The 23,564-nt window shown below is 49.0% G+C and overlaps 1 protein-coding gene across 1 annotated transcript in view; it reads left to right on the forward strand.

The window, feature by feature from the left end:
* itfg1 (integrin alpha FG-GAP repeat containing 1) overlaps positions 1 to 23,564 on the forward strand; it is a 97,753-nt gene that overhangs the window by 72,496 nt on the left and 1,693 nt on the right. Inside the window, exons 13-17 of the mRNA XM_058089432.2 lie at positions 5,977 to 6,020; positions 7,669 to 7,747; positions 16,151 to 16,275; positions 21,388 to 21,470; positions 22,849 to 22,966. Of these exons, the coding sequence (XP_057945415.2) occupies positions 5,977 to 6,020; positions 7,669 to 7,747; positions 16,151 to 16,275; positions 21,388 to 21,470; positions 22,849 to 22,966 (449 nt within the window). The remainder of the gene's footprint in view (positions 1 to 5,976; positions 6,021 to 7,668; positions 7,748 to 16,150; positions 16,276 to 21,387; positions 21,471 to 22,848; positions 22,967 to 23,564) is intronic.

A 23,564-nucleotide genomic window follows, 5' to 3' on the forward strand; every position in this document is an offset into this window, starting at 1 on the left:
CTGCGGCATCGGGTTGATGGCATCAGTCGAAAACCTGAACTGCAGAGAGCCACGACTTCAGCAGCTGGCGTCGGGTGCAGCAGGATCACATTTTAAATATCCCAAAACGAAAACATCTGAATGCATTCCTATGAAGCGCGGTACAAAGCCAAGTGGTGCTCCACTTTAAGCTGCAAAGACAGACTGGAGGACGCGGTGGCGCGGCGGACAGATGGGTGGCTGATTGCTGCCGCCGAGGAGGGGAGAGACACGAGGAGAAGTCTTAAAAGTCCAGAATTAGAAAGAAGGATGAAGCGATGGCAGACGGGGGAAGGAACATTTCGAAGTGTGTGCGTGTGCGATATAAAAAGAGACTGACAGGCAGAACTGTAGCCGTTGATTAGTTTCCTGCTCACTTATTAGGATGCAGATTAAGCGGCATTGAGGAACATCTGTGAGCTTCCCTCACGACTCCACCTCATCTCCACCCCTCGCATCCGCACTGCTCCTATCGCTGTCAATCATCCTCATCCCGCAAACCCGACGTCTTGGCCTCGTCGCCCGCTGCGGCCACCGCCCATCCTCCGCTCCTGTCCGCCCATGTCTTTTTCAGCCTGTCTCTTCTGTCGACAAGCATTTTTACATGAAGCCTTTCAGTGTGTGGGGGAAGGGGGGGGGTGAATGCCGCTTGCATGTTGTTGACAGCGAGCTGTACCCGTTTAAGTTGACAGTTCTTGAATGGGACTTCAAGGCACTGATCCATTGGTGACTCAGTATGGTCGGAAAAGAAAACACTGCTTTCCCGTAACACCTCATGGAATTAGAAATAATCATCATAAACGATGTACTAATTACTCCCGCTAATGTTTTCATTAGAATTTTAGCAAATTATATATTCACCGAGGGCAGCTCGGACCAATCAAGGGATGTGAGGGCCACCAACCTACAGGGCGAATGTCAATAAGCCCAGATGTTTGATATTTTATTTTATATTTGAAAAGCCCGCATCTCAGCTTTATCTTTGACAAAGAATATTATTCATTTGAAATTAAAAATAAACAATTGTCCCTCATTTATTGGTTCCAGACCCACTTCCGTAATTAGAACATAGAAGACCTGTTTGGCATTCTAAATCCGGTTTTTAATGTTATTAGAGCCATCTAGACGCAACAGCACCCCCGGTGGTCACTTTTATACTCCTGTTATCCTTTGTTTACTAGGCGAGGGGGAGCTGGGGGGGTGGCGCTGGTACCTCGGTTGACCTCGTCCACGGCTGTCGTCTTCAACAGGCCGTCTCCCGTCCCCCCGCCCAAGTCCTTGCCGGCGCCTGCCACCACCAATGACGGGTGGGCGGTAGCTGGAACGTCTGTCCACGTTCAGCGTCGCCTTTTTTAAAAGGTTACGACAACCGGCAGCCCCTAATTTGGGATTAAACCTGAGCGCTGGGGTTGATTTATGCCCCAGAAGGCAAATCTAATCACCTGAAATTCATTTGTGCGCCCCCGTGCTCATTAGCCCCCCCCAACATTACGGCGCTGCAGTGAGCAGACATTTACGCTAACTTGGTGGATGTAACGGCTGTCACATAAAAGCACGTCCTGCGTTGATGTTTCTGACAGCTGATGGTTGATACAACGCAGCGTGTCGGCGGCGTGTTACTTCCAGTGTTTGTCAAAAGAAGAAGAAAATTGAACTCCCCAGCAGGGCTGATGGGCGACGGTGAAGAGCTCAGTGTTGCATTCGAGTCCCTCGGTGAAGTGAAAGTGCTTCATCTTACTTACAGTTTGACGAGACAGGACACGGGCACTTCAGACTTTGTCTAATGGAGTCAAACTGGGACGCGGCCGCTGCCTCTTTGTCTGCCGAGCGCTCATGAAATTGAAATCTCAGCGATCTCTCTGGAGGGGATAAGTCAAGAATGAAGACGCTGACAAGAATGTCATGGAAAGCAGACGCTGACGTTATTGCCTTTTTCTGGACGACACCTTCACTGACAATGGATTACATGTATTTATGTGGAGTACGCCCCCGCTCATTCCCTTTGGGATACCCTTTATGGGGCAACACTGAAGAAAAGACACTTGGAATGTAGAGTAGTCTGTGTACAGCTTGTATAGCAGCGGCATCAGCGTTTTCATGTCAAAGATGGACTCCAACATGCTGTGGCATTGTGAAACAGGGTCCACTGGACCACCGTGTCGCTGACCTACAAGCAGTACACCGACTACTAACGTCTCATCGTGTTGTACCTTGTACATGTACAACATGTATGAAATGCAAAGTGAGGGCTGGTCTTGCATCGGTTTTTGTATTTGCATGCGTACTCCTAGCCACTAGCGCTGACTCAGCACGTCATGCCCCCACCCCCTAAACCCCCCCCCGTCAAGGTCTGCTCATCACATTCGGCCGCTCCGTGCGTCTTGTCTGCGTGCATTTTGTGTCGGTGACGTCATGTGACCTGACAGCGAGGTGGGCCGGGGGGGGAGGGGGGCGGGGGCTGTGCGTGTCGTTGCCATGACTGCCCGCCGTTTCCTCACATGCCGTGCCACCGAGCCTTCAGGTGAGGTCCAAAACCAAGTAAACCCCCTCCTGTCCCCCCGCCTGCCCCCACCCTGATAGTCGAGTGAGGTTAAAGACGCTCAGCAAGAAGACGACGTGATGCTCTTTTTTTTTTTTTTTTTTTTTGTTCCCACAGTTGGCTGCTGGAAATCTAATTTTAGCATCGGCTCTTACATAAGCAGAGGGAACATTGTCATGGACCAGAAGTGGGTTTGTAGTGCAGTTACAGGATGACTCCCATGTGCTGGGGCTGCGGTACGTGCAGTCAAAGGCTGGGGAGGCCACCTTCATTCACCTTTCAGACCCCTTGGCCCCCCCTGACTCTGACTTGGTCCTCAGTGTGGATGATCATAGACTTCCTGTTTATGGGGAAAGCTGTTGAACCATTCCAGGAGACTAAACGCTGTCGGAACATTTCTTTCCCCCCTCCCTGACTTCTTATTTTTATCCTGTTTGTCAGACTGAAATGTTTCAGATCATCAAACTAATTTTAATATTGACAATGTAAACATTGTCATTGACAACCCAACTGAACAGAAATGACACCCTTTTATTTTGAAGGGAGAAAAACCTACATTGCCCTGTTTGGAAAGGTGAACTTTACTTCCATAATGTTGACAATGTACTTCCTTAGCAATATGTGTGCACACATTAGTCCGATGGCCGCAAAGCCATGGGAAAGCTAGCTAACGTCGGTGCTATCTACGCCAAAATGGGATGTTTCCCTCCTCGTGCTCCTGTTTCAAAGCATCCAAATCAGAAAGTCAGCAAATAGTCGACATTCTGTCATACCGCAGGAACAGTCTGGTTTTGAGACCATGACACGGTGGCCTCGTGGTTAGCAGGTTGGAGATGCAGGTCTTTCTCCGGGTCCAAAAACACGTTAGCTTCATTGGTGGTTTTGAATCGGCCATGCAGCAGGTAGGAATGCCGCCTCTCCAGCAAAAGTCAGCTGGGATAGGCTCCAGCATATCTGTGGCATAGAAGACGAATGGGTGGTTTCATATCGTGGTAGACCTACAAACCAGTACGCAGCCCATGCTAGTCCCAGTACTAGTCAATAGTATAAGTCCTGGAATAGACTCCACTCTCGAGTCGTGCCTGAATCGCTCGGCAGGCCCATTTGAATGTGTCGCTAACCGAAACAGCAGCACCTACTGAGGCACTGTCTGGCAAGGCAGCAGGCATTTGCCTTTTATCAGTGCTGATAGAAGGACTGGTACGCGGCATCCTGGTACGTGAGGTCTCTTCCAGCCCATCTATGCCAGGCCGTCACCACGCCGCTCGTCACCGTGACGGAAACCCAAGCAGAACTGCTCTTCGTCCGTCCTCCGCTCGACGAGCTGAGTCCTGCCATCGCTCATCGCCAGAGACGGAGGTTGGGGGTGCGTTTGATCACAAGAGACGCCAAGGAGCTCCTGCATGGGCTGGAGATGCTGTGAGTTATTTCTAGGAGTGCTCGTGCGTTTGTTACACGTCAACTTGGGACAGAAAACAGGCAGCAGAAGAAACGCTCGTTGTGTGTGGTTGTTTTTTTTTTTTTTTTAAGCTTCCTCTCTGATAAGTGTGGTGTCAGTCATGCTTGCACACAAACACACACGCAAACACACACATGCCTCCTGCTGTGATTGCATGCACATAAGTTGTGTTTGTATGCGTGAACACGTCCCCTGGAAGTGCATTCATTCATCTACCGTGGTAGGTTTTTCTTTGGGAGGTTTTAAGTTGCGTTTGTGTTTCCAAGCCAGATTCATCTTCACTACACGTGTGGCAGAAAACACCGGCGTTTGTACCCGGTGCACATGTAGATAAGCAGTTTATTGATCCCTGAAGAATATGCTGACGCAGCTTACACGAGCCCCACGGGTCACATGGCCTACACATGTAGCATCCAACCACAGATGCATCACAAATAGGCCGCCTTTGAGAACAGGACTGGCATACGTCCGGCAACCAGAGTGTTTGTGCATATGTTAGCATGGGATCTGACCATTTTTGGACCTGTGGCAAATGGGAAAAAAAATGCTGTCTTTCGTAATATTGTAGTTTATCGCTCCCTTGCTATGTTCCCAGAAATTAATTAACGATGGTTGTGTTGTGGTAGACTTTGGTCTTTATTATTTAAATACCAGTGATACTGGATGTAGTATTCTGGTCACTAGGCGCCAGTCATGACGCAAAACCTTGATGAGACATCACGTTGCCTTCCATTACCTTAATGGACGCCACACACGGGCAGCAACGTCGCCTCCATCCATTCATTTTCCTTGGAACCTGCGAGACAGGGCTACCAGGGCTTGTGACACATTTACAGGAAGTTGAGAAATGTTTCATCGTTGTCACTCAGAGACAAAGTGTTCAGTAAGACCAGAAAAAGTCGCTACTTGTCTGAGTCAATATTTGGAAGAACAGACTCTAGAAGGGTCCGAATATTAAATATGGTGACATGGTCGCTAAGTTGACAACACTGATGCCTCCTGCTACATTTTCTTCTTCTGTGGTGTCAGGCACGCGCAGCCCCCAACCCCTTGCTACAAGAACTCATGAGCGCTGCTCATGCAGCAACATTGGTTCTGTTGCGGCTGTGCTGTGCAATACACTTACAGCGTTGTTCAAGAGCGCTAACGTTTCCCTTTTACATGCACTCCAAATCATTGACAATCAAAACTTCTATGTATAGAATGAGTTTTCGCATCTGCCGCCAACAACCCCCCCGTCCCCCACCTTACCCCCCCTCCCCTGACGACTCGGCACCAAACTTTTTATCAAAGCGGCTCGTAAATGCAAACAAGCCTTAAAAAGCAGCGGCGAGTGGCCCGATGCGTACGTGCAGGTAAAAAGAAGCATCATCGGCTGAGAGTGGGCCACAAATTGAGTGGAATCAAACAGAAATCTGCGGCTTTTTTGTTGCTTTGAAGAGATCAAAGTCGTGCGGTGAAGCCCGGGCCTCGGACCACACAAATGGGCGGAAATGAACAAAATGACATGAGCGACATTAGGCCTGCCGGTCCCATTGCGTCTGCAGACAGACTGGACTTTGTTGTTTTCCCGCGTACGCGATGTCTGCTTGACTTAAGTAGAACAACTGTACGTGTGTACGTGCGCGTCGGCGCTAGACCTGATTAACGGAGCGCTGAGCTTCATTTAGCTTGACTTCATCTCTCCAATCAAGGCGACCTCAACACCAGACCTCATTAGCATGCTAATAGAGTCACCTCGCTAATGACTGATGAGCAATTCAGCTGATTTTCTCCTCACTTGTCAAATAAGTTAAGTACACACACACGTACCCATCGTGTTTTTCTACAGTACTTTTTCAAATGTTTATCGTAACAGTTTTGTGATGGCGGCGTTTCAAGAGGCTGTCAATGAAGCCGGTATGCAAAGAACGCGCATCATGAACACGACGTGTGACCGCATCCTTTCTGTCATCCCCAGTGCTCAGCGGCCTCTGCTCCAACGCCTGTCCAGGAAACATCAAGGTGAGTGCGTCATCTGGGAGGAAAAGGAGCGCAGCGTGTGCTGCCACGGGAATATACGGCGTGTGACATCAAGTAGGACAGATGCATGCCTGTCATGATCAAATAGGGCAGGTAGGACACACGTAAGCGTGATGCTAATGTAGCGCTTCTGTGCAGGGAGAATTGGTGGTCCTTTTTTTTTTTTTTTTTTTTTGCATCGGCAGCGTTTATGCACGTGGCCTCAGGTGTTTGTGGCGTGTAGCTCTTGCATGCACATGCATCTTTATTATCCTCCAGAGGAACATTGCGGCGCACAGACAGAAATAGTCGCACGTATCCTCATTGTGTCCAAAGTTTATATGCAAAAATGAAAAATGGCGCCTCTTTGTTGTTTTTACCGTAGTTTTGATATCGTCCTCTCAGCCACGGACCTGCTAATTAGCCACTGTGGATGACACGCTCCGTACGGAGTGTTGGTGTGCGGTTGCTACCGTTCGTTAAGCAGCCTTTTTAAATCCTGCAAATGTTTCAATGAAAGCAAGAACCCCCCCCCCCCCTCGTTGCATTTGCTCCCATTGATAGATGTCCCTGGTTGATAGTCAGACAAGGATAATAAATTGTTCTGGTGGTGTGTACCCCCCCCCCTCACCAGGCCCAGCAGCCCACTGGTTATATTCCATCAGCTACCAGGTAACTTTAGCTTCCTTTACTGGGATACATAAATTGATGCCACGGCAGCGTACCTTTTTTGGCCCTTTGTTTACATCAGCTCGTGTTGATGGCACCACGAGGGAGACGGCGGTTCAGGTTGACGACCCCCTGCTATTTCCGTGCCGTGGATGAGAGCAAATTAACAGAGCGCTTCAGATGTTGTTTCGTTCCACTTTGCGACTCTCCTGTAGAAGGCGCCAAATGTACTTTTGTACTCGTGCTGCAATGAAACACTCCAAAATGGTGGATTGGTGTCGGACGACAACGTTTTTATAATCGTGTCGGAGATGTTTTTAAACGTTCCCTTAAGGAGGATCCGCTTGGAGCTCCCGCCAAGCACGTCATTAGGCTGCCGGCATGGCGTTGCTTCTGCCCCCCACCCCTGCCGTCAGTCAGGCTCCTCAAAGCCGCCTCGCCGTCTCGCCAAGCGCCATGATGGATGCGGCAGGCGAGTGGCGCTCGCGGGTGTTTGTGCTCCTCTCCGCCGCCATCCGTCACCTCTCTCCGCATCTTTTCTTTCCTCTCCTGCCGCTCCTTTTAGTCACACCTCTTCTTCCACCAGTCTGCTCCTCCGGGGGCTTTGCACTTTTTCTTTTGACCTCATTTGAATCCCCCCCCCCTAACAAACTTACACACACACACACACTGTGTGTTTGTGGCCATCACAGTCAATGTACAACAGATATTGGTAAGGTAAACTGTCCATCACTCAAATATTCTCTTCAAGCCAATAATCTCACGAAACATAATTGTGACCAATATTACGAATAAAGGTTTGCAAACACCGACACCCGGCAACAGAAGCAGGGCAGCACTCGTGTACTGTCGTGCAGTCAGGCTGTACTTCAGGCTTGTACTTCACTTGGTAGTAGTAGTAGTAGTAGTACGACACCAGGGGTCTTTCAACAGCAACCGTAGAGTCTTTAATTCTGTCATCTTTCCCGTTTGTGTCTTGCAGCCGTTTGGTGTGAACCAGCCGGGCCCGTATGTCATGTACACCACGCTGGACTCCACCGGCAAGCTGAAGAACGCCTCAGGTCAGTCGCTCCCTGCCTCCTCGCGACGTCGCCAAGGTCTCGGACCCCTGAGGGTTCGCTCGGGAGCACGTTTGGCGGGGATTGGGAAATCCAGATTGGGGGAAAGTAGCTATTGATTTTTGTTTGTTTGTTTCGGTGCCTTAAGGCGTATCGGTAGCGCACAAAGCCGGCTGTCACAGGAAGGAGAGAAATCCATAGGGCCTCCGAACCTCCCCACCAGACCACGTGCATCCTGACTTGCTAGCAAAGCTAACATTTACACTTTTCTCGTCTTCTGTGAGTCCACCGGTTGACATTGACGAAAATAGCCACGAGGAAAAATGTAAATCCAAGCAAAAGTGGATTCTACTCTGTTTTAGAGGACAGTGTCTTCTTCCGAGTTTCCGCAGAGCAGGAATGTTCTTCACTGCAGGTACGCCAAAAACGATAAAGAAAAAACAAAGTACTTCTTGTCAGGATTGGACTTCAGTTCCATCAATCAAAAGTGGAGCCCGCAGGCGTCTACGCCGTGATACAGTACAGTCTTACTTCCTGTTGGGCCCACTTCCTCCCTTTAAACTCCCCTCTGAAGTCTCCTTCCACGCTCTCTCAGTTGCCTGAAAGCGCCTGCTTTCTTATTTCCTCGCTCGTCTTTGGAGACAGAGGCCGCATCCGGGAAGTTGGATCAGCCGTGAGGAGGAGGGAAGTGGAAGTCTCCTCCTCCTTGACTTCCTGTGACGGCCCCTTTCCTAGCTCTGCCCATGTTCTTGCCAAGGCCCGTCGCCATCCGTCCTTTTGGGAGACACGGACATCATCGCCGCCATCACATCCCGCACGCCGACCCGCCGTCACACGTTAATAAGACGATCGGACATGATGGACGGGGTGAGACGCGGAGGACAATAGCGCGGTGCCACGTTAGCTGCTGTTAACCTCGCTGACGTTTACACTCCACCATGAGGACATGAGGCACTGGCAGCGGCTTTGGGGGGCAGGGATAAATATAGCCTCTGTGTTCGTCGTCTTGTATTACTCATGTTGGAGGACACGCTGGGGGGGGCACCATCCTCGTTGGGGGTGTCAATGGGAAGGTTGACTTTGAGACAGAAGTCTGCCTCAAAGAGGTCACATCCATAATTAGTGCTGTTTGTGTTGTTCAAACGGTGTCCTGCGGGCCAAGGGCAGCACGTTGATGACATCAGAACGGCTCAGCTTGCGGTTCAACGCCGGGGAGTCACTGAGTTCTTTGCAGCCCATTCCTGATAACACCATCACGCTCTTGTCACACAGACAATCTTTGGCTAGCCTTTTTGCAGTACAGTATTGGTATTTGAAGTATTTGAAGATAATACAAAGGACAGGACAAAAAATAAAGAAAAAGCCAAATGTGCTCCTTTGCTGCTCTTTGAGCCGAGGTCTCTTGCCGTGGGAACGGCCTCACCTGCCTCCAGCAGCTTAAGAAAAGTAAAGAAAAGTGCCTTCAGTATCATTTGGGGGCAAAATGAAAAGATTTGGAATCAACAGAGTTTGGGAAAATCCATTTCCTGTGGTTTGGGGGGTGGCCCCAACTGTATTTGTTTCCGCTCTGTGCAAATAATAACTATTATGAAGAGTCTGCAGTAATAGCAGGATGGGTTATTGTTATTGGAAAAGAACTCGGGAATGAATCCCTCTACTCATCAGTCAAAGAAGAGGGCATCAATCCTCCTGTAGTTGCCTAGCATCGGTGGCTAGCTGTTGTAATGCGGCGCTGTGTTTGCGGTGCGCGTTCCACTGGAGAGCACGCACGCGGCGATGATGAGGAGGACGAGAGCTGAGTAGCCCACGGCTTTGCCAGCACCGTTCCCCCGACTCCTCATTTAACAGCAGCAAAATGCTGCCAGGGAGCTGTGTGTGTGTGTGTGTGTGTGTGTGTGCGTGTGCACTGATTTAAAGTGTGTTTATACTGGAGTTGGTAGCTCTGGGGACCGCCAGCGAGACTGTAAGAGAGGAGCACTGATGGAACGCATGCTCGCACACAAGCACGCAGCCGCACGTGCACACCATCATGGTGTCTCCACTGAGGAGCTTCATTTGCCCTTGACCTCCCGGACGGAGAGCAAAGAGGAAGGCGGGGAACGTGATGTGATCAGACGTTATGCATTCTAGTCGTGCCTCCATTAGCCGGCACGCACACATGCAGGAGCGTGCGCGTGTTGTCTTCTCCGGCAGGTAGGATGGATGCGGCGGTGCTGCATCTGTGACAGCCAGCACATTTCATCATCATGGCAACTCCAAGTCCATGGCACCGCAGGCACCAAAAGCCTCCGGAAGCAAGCTTGATGGTGGATCAGCGAGCTCCATATTAGAATGTTTGGGAAACAATTAGGTGTGTCTCAGAGGTGCGTCGCATTGTTTTGGCAGCGTGGTTAGCCTTGATGCTATTGGGTAGACGCTATTGGGTACTTTATCCACACTAGCCTACATTAGCCTAGCTATGTGAGCTAACATGTAAACAATATACAATCCGTCCTGATGAAAAATAGTCACAAATAAACAATGGCTTAGTCATAGGCATCAGTAAAGTTATGAGATGTGATGTTAGCGTGCATGGATCGGCCGGCCAACATGCCTTGGCTTCTCCTCCAGCGGCCGTTTCTCGTGTCCCTGCATTGATCGCAGATTTAGCCTATGAACAGGATGCAATGTGATGTAAACAAAGAATAATATCCGTGTAAACATGACCATAGGGGTGTTATTTCATGACTGTGAGGCTCTAATAATGGTAATAACCGTATTTGGAAACGCAAACAGTTTTTTTCATGCTCTAACGATGCAAGTATTCAATTTATTAATTTTGATGCGGAAACTCACCCATCACAGTGGAACCTGGAACCGGTTAACGGTGATAAACGAGGGATAACCGTCCTCATATTTTAACGTCAGCATCATGTTAGGTTTGCCTATTCACTGAAGAAAAACAAAGTAGTCAAAGCTACAACTCCCACGTCTGTAGCTAACTGACACCCTTTCATTTTCAGTTGTGTAGCGAAGCCTGCATTTTCTAGCATATATACAGGGTGGGCTTATCAAGCTAGGGGCGGGTCGGGGGCGCTATCATGCCCATGAGGAAGGAGGTTTTTCATCCATAATGTCAGGAAAAGCCTCTTATTCTCTCAAAAGTGGAAGCAAATGATTTCTTGATTTTCTTCCATTCGGTGCTCATAAACAAGTTCTCTGGACACACATTACTGTTTGATCGTCATTAAAATGTCTGTTTTTTATCATTGGGGACCTTGGAGATGAACTTCTGTCTGAGAGCAAAGCATGACTCAGCACAAAAGGTGTAACGAACCAGCAGTTCAACCAGCAGGTCAGTCCTACGTTGGAATTAGCCTTCAAGTTGTCCACCACTGTAAAAAATGCCTGCTAAATATGCATGCGGATGACTGATGCAGGTATGGATGTTTTTCTGTTTTCTGTTTTGCAAAGGTCAGGCATGCATGTACAATGCGCGGCGTGCACGTACGTGCGCCGTGTGATCGTGTGAGCTGGTATAATCCCCACAACTCATTAGGCTAATTGGACAGAGTGCAGAAAGCTCAACATTGATTCTCCTCCCCACGAGCGCACTTGTCTACATCAGAGCTCCCCCAAGCCCTCCGCCCTCAAACTCGCTCCGCCGTCCTGGTGGTTTTAGCAGAGAACGCTCGCTAAAGAATCCGTCACGAGCAACAAAGGAAACAACATGCAAACAAAATCATGTTTAATAAATATCCAACTGGACTGAGTTGCCAGGTCTACCGTAAGGAAAATGCCAGAAATCAAATAAAAAGTCTCAAAACCCTTAATCCACCTTCCTTGGTTTTAGACTCGGTTTAGAAAATCCTGGTAATCCTCCAACCGACCCAAACGCAGTCTGCGAGCCAAACCGATGAGGTCGCAGTAGAGTGAAGGTCATGGAGCCAGGTGAATACGGGATGTTTACCAGGCTTCCATTGTCACGAGTGGTGGGTTGGCGAACCACCTACCGGTCCCTGTACCTGGACCCCTACCTGTACCTGGTGGGTCCAAGTTGGCTCATTGGAGAATAGATTGTAAAAGATACATGTACTGTACTGTGTCAATCATGATGCTAAAATTCCATGTCTTTCCATGTCGAGGACAAATATCCAAAATTGACTTCCATGTCTTTCCATGTCCAGGACAAATATCCAAAATTGGCTTGGCAGTAGGTCCTAGAACCGCAGAGCAATCTCATCATATACATGATCTTTGATGGGCATTTCTGGAAGTATACTAAAAACGGCAGCACGCTCCTGTCATATAGATGATCTTTGACTAGCGTTTTTGGCAATAGGGCCTTAAAAAGAGGCTGGAAGCTCTTTGAGGACGCTTTTCGTATCTTTCAACAGGATCTTGTTAGATGAGGTGGATAACCTTTGACTCAGGAATCAAATTAGTCCTCAGACTAACAAGAGTTGCATGTTGAAGCAATGATATTTGGTTGATACCAGTGGTCTCTCCGCTCTTGTGGTCTCCTGTTATGGTTGATATCAGTGGTCTCTCCGCTCTTGTGGTCTCCTGTTATGGTTGATATCAGTGGTCTCTCCGCTCTTGTGGTCTCCTGTTATGGTTGATACCAGTGGTCTCTCCGCTCTTGTGGTCTCCTGTTATGGTTGATACCAGTGGTCTCTCCGCTCTTGTGGTCTCCTGTTATGGTTGATACCAGTGGTCTCTCCTCTCTTGTGGTCTCCTGTTATGGTTGATATCAGTGGTCTCTCCGCTCTTGTGGTCTCCTGTTATGGTTGATACCAGTGGTCTCTCCGCTCTTGTGGTCTCCTGTTAGTCATTTGAGTAGTGCCGTCGTTTTGTTATTCCCTGAATTTGAAAATTATTGATTCTGTGGGAGCACCTAGCATTATATAAAATGCATGTCATAGTATCAAACCAGTCTGTTTGGCGTCATATTTGAGAATTGAAGCCGGGTATTGTTAGCATCATAATCAAAATGGCGTGGCCCCATGAGGGCTTACTAAAAGCATCTTTACGTTTATTCCGGCGTCACTGCCAAATAACGTCTGCCAAAGCTTTTCTTCACTTGCAACAACGTGTCTTGAACAAGAAGAGTTGGGTCAGTTCGGGTCCTGACAGAGGGAACCAGAATGGTAGCATTTGTTTCAGTCGAAAAACTGATGCCATGTGGGCGGCCAATGAGGTGCAGCTAAAGCGGTAAAGATGGAGGGGGAACTGACGAGGAAGTTTTTATTGATCAACCTCCTCAACCTCGTTTTTACGTCCTCGTAATGGCGTGCCCGTCCTCTAACTCATACCCGTCGTCTTTTCACTTAAGCACGTAATCTCGCCCCCCACGGCGCTGCTTTATAGACGCCATAAATCACAACGATGCTCGTTTTACCTGCCACTTTTGTCGTCTGTCCGCCCAAATTCGAGGTTAACTCTACAAGCAAGACAAGTACTATGTGGCCAGTCTCTAGAGCAGGGGTGGGCAAAGTTTTTGACTCGCGGGCCGCATTGATATGACAAAATTTACGGGGGGGCAGACTATATATTTTACACGTAACAGTCCACCTGGTATTATTGTATCTGTAAAATTGTCATGCAATCTGCTATTATTATTTATTATTTTATATTTATATTTAAATATTTTATAAATAATAAAATATTATAATATTACAATAAAATTAAAATAATAATAATTATATTATTATTATGTAAAATATGCAAATATAACAATAATATTATATATAATTAATATAATAATTATAATAATCATAATAGTTCTAATAATGTAATAATAATCTAATAATCTAATAATAATCTAATAATCTAATAATAATAATTATTATTATTATTATTATGTGCTTGTGTCCCTTTTTTCAGGAGCACTTTGTAAACAACAGACCATGTCAAAAAAGGAAATTGATAAAACCATCAAAAGGTTGGCTCAGGCCATGATGCCAGGTTGTATGTTGACTTTAAATGAAATACTTTGGAAAGATTGGGCGGGCCGTATTCAAACACTTGGCGGGCCGGATGTGGCCCCCGGGCCGTAGTTTGCCCACCCCTGCTCGAGATCAAAGATCACCTCTTGGTGACATTTTGCATGTAGACCGTCCGTAAGACCGGGCCTGTACGACCGTTTGGGACGCAGGATTTGGTTGGAAATCCAGCGTTTATTTTGGTATTTGGCATTTTTCCCAATCCGACTTTTGTGAATTTTGTGGGCGGGGTAAATGCCATTCCTGATATTGCCCATGAAAGTCTACAAAACCAGTAAGTTCTCACCTGAGAAACGGTGAAAAGAGCAGAGTTCGATTCCCGGCCAGTGTACCAACGATGTCAGGAAGGGGATCAGGTTTAAAAAGGGAAGTCAACGGAATCATCCGAGTGACCACGCCCAATTCTGGAGCCGTGCGGTGGTGATGCCGCACAGACAGCTGGCACCCGTCCCTCATGACTCCGCCCCCTCCTCTTCTACAGTTGGCTCCTCTTTATCTCCATCGGGAGAGCAGACGGTTTCTATGGTTTCTATAGCGACCGGTGCTGCGAATCTCGCCTGATACATTTTTTTCCCTTTCACTTTTGAAGTGGTCGTCAACACATGTCGTGTCTGCTTCCTCCACAAAGCAACCGTGTGTTTGTATGTTTATAGACTTCCATCCAGACGTTTGAGTCCGTAGCTCACTTTGGCGGCTTACAACATTCTTCATTGTCTCATCAACCTGTTTAAAGTATACGGCTTCCAGTAGTATTGCCACATTTGGGATCATCTTCACCAACATGAACATAATGATGCTCATATGCATCTCCTTTCTTTGGTGGAAAACCAAAGCCGGTAGATACAAACTCTCACCGACACACAAACGCTTCGCGTCGACTTTGCCGTCTCGGGGATGGACTGTCAAGTGCCGGCCCCTAATTGCCACCACCGTGCCAGCGTCCCCCCAACTTCCCCCAACTGTGGACACATTCTCTGTATTCTTTCAGCGCTCGGCAGACACTAATCCAGCCTCCAGCCTCTCTTGATCCACAACACACTGAGGCCAAGCCAGATGGAGCAGCTAAAGAAACATCCAGACTAAATAGCCCCAGTCCCTCAGGTACGGTGTGGTGGTGGTCCCCTCCAGTGTGAAGCTAGCGGGCTAAAGACCTTCACCATCAGTTCAGCCCAGCTTCGATACGCCATATCGTGGATGTACAGTAGATCAATATATCGACTTTATATGGAACTTTGTTTAAAAAAAATAGAGCAGGCTTCGCTACACATCTTACAATATATATTTTTATTGAAAATATAATAGTGACATGTTTCCCTAGTGTCTGTTGCTTTGGTAGCTACCTTCCTTGTTGTTACGGTCTGCTTGCATTGAGGCCGAGTGAGGAATGATTCGATTCACACGAAGACGCGGATGTTGCAGCGGCCGCTAACCGTTGTGGCCGCCCGGAGCTCAGAAAAAGGGCCAGCTGTGCAGCCGCCCTGACCCAAGTTGTGTGGAGGTGGACGCCAACGAAGAAGCGAGCGACGGCGAGATTTAAGCGAGGCGGAGGAGGAGAACAGGAGCCTCCAATCCAGCAGTCCATCCACATTAGTTCTGATCGTTGGCTGCCTGGAGGCACTCTCTCTCTCTCTCTCTCGCTCGCTCGCTCGCTCTCTCTCCCCCAGCTTTGTTTACCACGTAGAGGTTGATTTATGTCGGCTGCACTCGGAACAGTTGTGTGGCGTGGGCGAGACGCAGCAGCAGCGGCGTTCGCTGAAACACGAAAGACCAGATTGCAGCGATGTGTCAGAGCGCACAGGCGATGGATTTTGGATGGGGGGGTGAGGGGGGGGGGGATTCTGCACATTAGACACTGGAAGTGTCTTTTCATCGCTACAACTGCTCAGGTCATCGTGTTTAAGAGGCCGTGGCAGGACCATAAACACACCACAACAAAATACACTCAATAATCATAATTGAGTGTTAAATACATATCTTTTATGATTGCTGGCATTGAGCACTTTGTGTTTGTGTCGTGTTTTGTGTACGTTTTCAAACACTTATTACTTGAATTACGTCACAAAAGTGGGTTCATCCCTCACATTTCTGCCATCTTTTGATGGGCCACTAACAGCCGTTAGTAACCACTAACCACTAACAGAGGAAGTGACCACACCCCCGATGTTAAACTACGTATTGGGCCCAGGTGTCATGTGACTTGCGAGTCTTCCAAGAGGTTGTGTTATTGCTCTTTTACGTTCTCATACGGCTCCGTAGAGGTCCAACATGGCACCCCACGGCAAGAAGCTCGCCGACCCCCTGAAACCGAGGACCGGTTCCGCCCAGAACAGGCCTCGCCGTTGTCCACGAGTGTGCCAGGGTTGCTGCAGAGGTTGGAAGTGGGATGCCTAAAAGTCTTTGATGGTTCCTTCTATCGTTGCAGCCGGTCAGCTGAGCCAGTCCGCCCACTTCTCCCTCCAGCTGCCCTACACCGTGCTGGGCCTCGGACGCAGCGCCAACTTCCTGGACCACCTCGTCGTCGGCATCCCTCACAGGCCCGGAGAGATGGTGAGTGAACTTTTTTTACAAACGGCGTTTGTCCGCGTCGACGCTCGTACCAGTGCACCGCAACGAGTGCCGTAACGTTCCGCTAAGACTTGGACAGGTTGTCATCACCAACGGAACCGACTTGTGGGGGTGTGGGGGGGGGTCAACTGTACGATCCTGGCCAGAGATGCCGACCAAGGGGGGTCATCACCGTCCTCCAAAGGAAGGAAGTCTCACGGCTTTAATGTATGGCTGATGGAGAACGAGGATCCCGGAAGATGGCGGATATCGGATGACGCCTACGCTGTGGCGATGTCCTCACACGTGGAACACGGCGATGTTGTGTTCCTGCGGTAAATAATTGAGGCTTAATATGTTCATCAGCCGCATTTCCACACTACATTACCTCAAATGTCAGCTCTCTTCAGCTCGCCTCTCTTAACTCTCGCCGCGCTCGTCTACGTCGCTTCGCTCCTTCACGCCCTCCTTCCCTTTGCGCTAAATATCAGGCACGACACCCCCCCATCCGCCCTCCCGTCCTCCAGACTCGTAGCGAGTTGATTAGAATTGCAGATGGCTCACGAGAGCGTCTAACGCGGCGAGGAAGAAGAAGATGCTGCTTTGTTGTTGCCGTTCTTCCCGGCTTGTTCCTTCCTGCCACAGAAGAAGCTAATGAATGCGCCCCGTTATCCCAAGTAGACTTCCCTCAGCCCCGAGGACCGCCGGGACTCCATCAAACGTGTAATGAGGAGGAGGCGGGGGAGGTTGACCACGGCGCCGCCCGGGAGCTTTGCCTTCCCGATGCTTGCGTTCATCAAGCAGCTGGATCCTCTCCCTCCACCAAGGAGGCCATCTTGGAACCAAAGGAACTAAAGTACAAATGCAAGGCAGAGGAAGCGTTCCAATCGTGAACGCAGTACCGTAGTTGCCAGTCGGTGATCGGGACGTGAGATTCATCGATAAAGTTCCCTTGGGAACATTCACTGTTACACTGTTGGAGCAGGACTTTCATTTATATTTTTAATGGATTATTTACTCTTATTTTGTTGACTATCTTGGCGAATTAAAGCCATTTAAAGCCGCCATTTATTAAGGCGAAGGTAGACAGGATGTAGGCTGGCCTGAAAAAACAACATGAGAGATTTTTCTCTGATACTATACTGTAGGGGTGTTACTTCATGTCTTGAGGGCTCTAATAATACTAAACCCATATTAAGAAAGGGGGTGAACTATGAAATGATTCCATTTATTAACATTGAATCCTACTTTTGGAAATTAAGTCATCGCCATCTGGTCAGGAACCAATCAGTCGTGCACCACCATTTCCCCCCCCCCCCAACGGAGAGCAAGGGATTTCTTTGTGGCGTGGTGTTTGTTTGTTCAATTGGGGGATGGCATCCAGTCAAGTGGAGACATCACTGGACTTCTACAGCAACTGATTGCCAAGCCACACAGTTTTTTTCCAGAATTCCGGTCATTTAAGAAGAAAACGCGAACCTTTTGATGCTTAGAACGTATTTTCTTCTGACCGTTCTCCTGACGATGCAATCACATGAAACAAGTGGCTGTTGTTAAAGAGTCAAACTGCGTAATTAAACGATGCAAAAACATGCTGAATAAGAAGGACGGCTGTATTTGTGGAGCATCATCGTTGGGTTTTAATGAAAGTGTGTCGCCACACGCTCGAGCTTTCAAAGCAGCTGGGATTTATCTCCACCACGCATCCGAAAATCCACCGTCGGTGATGTTTTCCTTCACCATTTTGGACTTTTCCAATCATGTCCCAGCAGCCATAAAGATGGCTGATGATGTTCCTGTTGGAGGCCACACATAAAGCTCATCCCTGTCCTACATCCCAAGCCTCCCCGCCGCAGTAAATCCACCAGAATGTCCAAATATTTTACTTCCCGTTGCGTTCCCAGAAGGAATTCCCCTTCGCCGCTCAAAGTGCCTCACTTCTTCCCCAATCACTCGCCGTGCATCGCGACTTTCAGCGGCTTTGAGCATCTTCTTCCTTCCTCTCGGAGGACTCGCTGGCACTTTTCGCTTCTGAACATCGCAGACATTCGCAGGCGACGGCGGCGGCGGCTGAGTCGTCTCCAAGCGACAAGCTGTGAAGCTCTTCTGATATAAGAAGTGATTGCAGGAAGTGGAGATTCATTAGTTCGGCTTGGCATGGGATGGTTGGGATCATTAAGTCCCGATCCGTGTCAGCAAGATGAACGCCATCACATGACGTGATAGCAACAAAGGTGCTGATGGTGGGGGTTGTGGTGCCCCCAATAACGTGTACCAAACGGTTCCTGTAGGTGGAACCACGGCTATGAGAACCTAAGCGAAGGTGAGTGATGATGAGGCTGCTCTCATTGCTGGCGCACGCGCCGCGTCCGTGTTAATGTCAAATGTTTTTGGCCCGAAGGCAGGAAACGACCATTAAAGAGACGCGAGCAAATTACAAACCACCATCGAACATTTCCCCCTTAGGCAAATGTTGTTGGGGGTTTTTTATCTGCTCTGATCTCCTCTTGATAACTTTGAACTTCACGCCTTTAAAACCATCATGGAGTTTTTTATGGGTTACAAAATATTTCTAAAAAAGTTTTCCCACGGGATGCAGTTGAAAATAATCATTGCTTTATTATGATGGTGATTTTTACTTACTCCAAGGGTGTGCAAGGGGCAGCCCGGGGGCCCTGCTTGGGTGCACAGCTTTTTTTTCCCTTTGGCATTTAGTAAAAATAAGATCAATTCTCCATTCTTTCATTTGTCTATAATGTAGTCCTCGCTGGAAAAGGTTTGGACACCCCCCTTTCTTATTTGGACACCCCCCTTTCTTATTTGGACACCCCCCTTTCTTATTTGGACACCCCCTTTCTTATTTGGACACCCCCTTTCTTATTTGGACACCCTCCTTTCTTATTTGGACACCCCCTTTCTTATTTGGACACCCCCCTTTCTTATTTGGACACCCCCTTTCTTATTTGGACACCCCCCTTTCTTATTTGGACACCCCCCTTTCTTATTTGGACACCCCCCTTTCTTATCTGGACACCCCCCTTTCTTATCTGGACACCCTCCTTTCTTATTTGGACACCCCCCTTTCTTATTTGGACACCCCCCTTTCTTATCTGGACACCCCCTTTCTTATTTGGACACCCTCCTTTCTTATTTGGACACCCCCCTTTCTTATTTGGACACCCCCCTTTCTTATCTGGACACCCCCCTTTCTTATCTGGACACCCTCCTTTCTTATTTGGACACCCTCCTTTCTTATTTGGACACCCCCCTTTCTTATTTGGACACCCCCCTTTCTTATTTGGACACCCCTTTTTCTTATTTGGACACCCCCCTTTCTTATTCGGACACCCCCCTTTCTTATTTGGACACCCCCCTTTCTTATTTGGACACCCCCCTTTCTTATTTGGACACCCCCCTTTCTTATCTGGACACCCCCTTTCTTATCTGGACACCCTCCTTTCTTATTTGGATACCCCCCTTTCTTATTTGGACACCCCCCTTTCTTATTTGGACACCCCCTTTTCTTATTTGGACACCCCCTTTTCTTATTTGGACACCCCCTTTTCTTATTTGGACACCCCCCTTTCTTATTTGGACACCCCCCTTTCTTATTTGGACACCCCCCTTTCTTATTTGGACAACCCCTTTCTTATTTGGACACCCCCCTTTCTTATTTGGACACCCCCCTTTCTTATTTGGACACCCCCCTTTCTTATTTGGACACCCTCCTTTCTTATTTGGACACCCCCTTTCTTATTTGGACAACCCCCTTTCTTATTTGGACACCCCCCTTTCTTATTTGGACACCCCCCTTTCTTATTTGGACACCCTCCTTTCTTATTTGGACACCCCCTTTCTTATTAGGACACCCCCCTTTCTTATTTGGACACCCCCCTTTCTTATCTGGACACCCCCTTTCTTATTTGGACACCCTCCTTTCTTATTTGGACACCCCCCTTTCTTATTTGGACACCCCCCTTTCTTATTTGGACACCCCCTTTCTTATTTGGACAACCCCCTTTCTTATTTGGACACCCCCTTTCTTATTTGGACAACCCCCTTTCTTATTAGGACACCCCCCTTTCTTATTTGGACACCCCCCTTTCTTATCTGGACACCCCCTTTCTTATTTGGACACCCTCCTTTCTTATTTGGACACCCTCCTTTCTTATTTGGACACCCCCCTTTCTTATTTGGACACCCCCCTTTCTTATTTGGACACCCCCCTTTCTTATTTGGACACCCTCCTTTCTTATTTGGACAACCCCCTTTCTTATTTGGACAACCCCCTTTCTTATTTGGACAACCCCCTTTCTTATTTGGACAACCCCTTTCTTATTTGGACACCCCCCTTTCTTATTTGGACAACCCCCTTTCTTATTTGGACACCCCCTTTCTTATTTGGACAACCCCCTTTCTTATTTGGACACCCCCCTTTCTTATTTGGACACCCCCCTTTCTTATTTGGACACCCTCCTTTCTTATTTGGACACCCCCTTTCTTATTTGGACACCCCCCTTTCTTATTTGGACACCCTCCTTTCTTATTTGGACACCCCCTTTCTTATTTGGACACCCCCCTTTCTTATTTGGACACCCCCTTTCTTATTTGGACACCCCCCTTTCTTATTCAGACCGACTGTCTCTAAAAAGTGTCTCTAAATCTTTGCCTGGTGTTGTTTGTGTTTGCCAGTTCCATCCACATGCTACACTGACACAAAAGCACCAACATGCATGCATGCATACGTGTAATTTAAGCTGTGTAGCGAAGCCTTTTGGGGCGGGGTCGTGGGCCGTGTTATGTTCCTGATGTTGTCAGTAACAAATCAGCGTGCATGTATAAACGGGACTCCCGGCTCCTCCTCGCTTTGTTGCTGCCGTCTGCTGCTCCATCTTCATTGTTGTCATCGTGGCTCCAACGGGACCTGCCGCCTCTCTGGCTCGTCATTGGACGAGGCCCGGCGGCGGAAGACCGGCTGAGTCACACGTGTCGGTGTGTCGATCCATGCAGGTGGCGAGCGGAAACCACACGACCCGATTGTTGATTGTTGTCCTCGGCGGGATGGAGCCTGCTTTTCATGTGGGCGCCTCTCACGTGTCCTTCCTCTCCCCGCAGGAGTCCAGGAAGCAGGAATGGACGGCCATCATTCCCAACTCTCAGCTCATTGTCATCCCCTACCCGCACGACCAACCCAGCAGGTACACACACACGCACACACACACACACACACACACACACACACACGCACAGCTAGATGTGTCATAATTGCCCCCTCCTCCTCTCCCCATCAGACCTAAAAGGTGCCTGTTGCCATGGACACCATCCGCTAGCGGCGGCGCCACTTAGTGACAACACACTTAAGTTAGCGGCACAGATTGTCAACACACACACACACACACACACACACAGTGTGGGATGTCATGTTGTGCTGGTGTGTGCATGTCACTGCTACACGTGACCGAAATGCACAACAAGCACCCCCACAACACACCCCCGCCCCCCCCCCCCCCCCCCCTTGACTTACTTGCCCTTTTGTCTTTACCTGCTCCCTTTCTCCTTACCCCCCCACCATGGCCCACCATTCCTTGCCCCCTTCACCTCGCTGACCCCCTTTACCTGTCTCCCCATGCCTGTCATCACCCATCACCCACCTTTACATGCCCCCATCACCTACCTTTACATGCCCCCTTCACCTACCTTTACATGCCCCCATCACCTACCTTTACATGCCCCCATCACCTACCTTTACATGCCCCCTTTACCTAATGCCTACCTTTACATGCCCCCATCACCCGCCTTTATACGCCCCCTTTACTTATCACCTACCTTTACATGCCCCCATCACCCGCCTTTATACGCCCCCTTTGCTTATCACCTACCTTTACATGCCCCCATTACCTAATGCCTACCTTTACATGCCCCCATCACCCACCTTTACATGCCCCCTTTACCTACCTATCACCTACCTTTACACGCCCCCTTTACATGCCCCCTTTACGTATCACCTACCTTTACATGCCCCCTTTCCATGCCCCCTTTACCTATCAACTACTTTTACATGCCCCCTTTCCACGCCCCCTTTACCCATCAACTACTTTTACATGCCCCTTTCCACGCCCCCTTTACCCATCACCTACCTTTACATGCCCCCTTTACACTCCCCCTTTCCACGCCCCCTTTACCCATCACCTACCTTTACATGCCCCCTTTACACGCCCCCTTTACCTATCACCTACCTTTTCCTCACCTGCCTTTACTTGCCTCCTTCTTTACCTGTCCTCCTAGACCGCCCCCTTCTTGCCAGCCCCAGGCACCTGTCCCTTTACCTGTGCCCTTAAGTTGCTCCCTTCAACTGCTTCCTCTTCCTCGCCCTTTTTGCCTCCCCACTTCCAACGGACCCCCTTTAGTTGTTCCCTCATACTTGCCCTCCTTTGCCAACCACCTTTGCCCACCCACCCTTTACCCGTACCCCAGCCTGCCCCCATGATTGGTATTCTTCCAGCAATGGAAACACAACACATTTTGGCCCTTACAGGTCTGGTTGTTGTTTTTCCGTCTGTGTGTGTCCGTGTGTAGTTGGAGCGCCAAACTCTACCTGACGCCCAGTAACAGCGTGCTGCTGACCGCCATCGCCCTCATCGGCGTGTGCGTCTTCATCCTCGTCATCATTGGCATCCTCCACTGGCAAGAGAAGGTCAGCGCGCACACACACACACACACACACACGTTGTGGGGGTTTTCCATGTGTGTGTGTGTAGCAGCAGATGGGATTCTCTGTCCCTATCCGGCAGTCTTGGAGCCTCCCGCTGAGACACACACACACACACACACACGCACACACACACACACACTTCCCTAACGTCTCTCTCCGAGACCCGGAAGGATGTTCAGCAGTAATTGGCATCTTCTGTCCTTTCAGCATGGCGGATCTGCTCTTCATAACTCGCATAAATACGCCCTCCGGGGAGCCGCCGCCGCCACCGCCGTTTAGTTTCACGCCTCCCGCTCACACACACGCACACACACACACGCAGGCGAACACACACTCCCAACATGACACAGACACGACCACGCAGGACACCATTAAGGTGCTTGAAGAGGAACTTTTGTGTTGCTTTTGGAGGGGGTTTCTTTTCATGGCAGCACACGTCCCTAACGCCGTCTTCGCCCAGCCATCTGCCGTACTGCGTGTGTGCGTGTGCGCGTCCATGTGTGTCCTCTCTAATTGCCGCCTTTGTAAGGACCCGGTGTGAGTGTATCCAAAAACACTAAGATGGTGTCGGTGAAGAAAT

Source organism: Doryrhamphus excisus, linkage group LG13 (assembly GCF_037039965.1).
Source record: "Doryrhamphus excisus strain RoL-2023G ecotype Guam linkage group LG13, RoL_Dexc_Guam_v1.1, whole genome shotgun sequence".
Taxonomy (NCBI): domain Eukaryota; kingdom Metazoa; phylum Chordata; class Actinopteri; order Syngnathiformes; family Syngnathidae; genus Doryrhamphus; species Doryrhamphus excisus.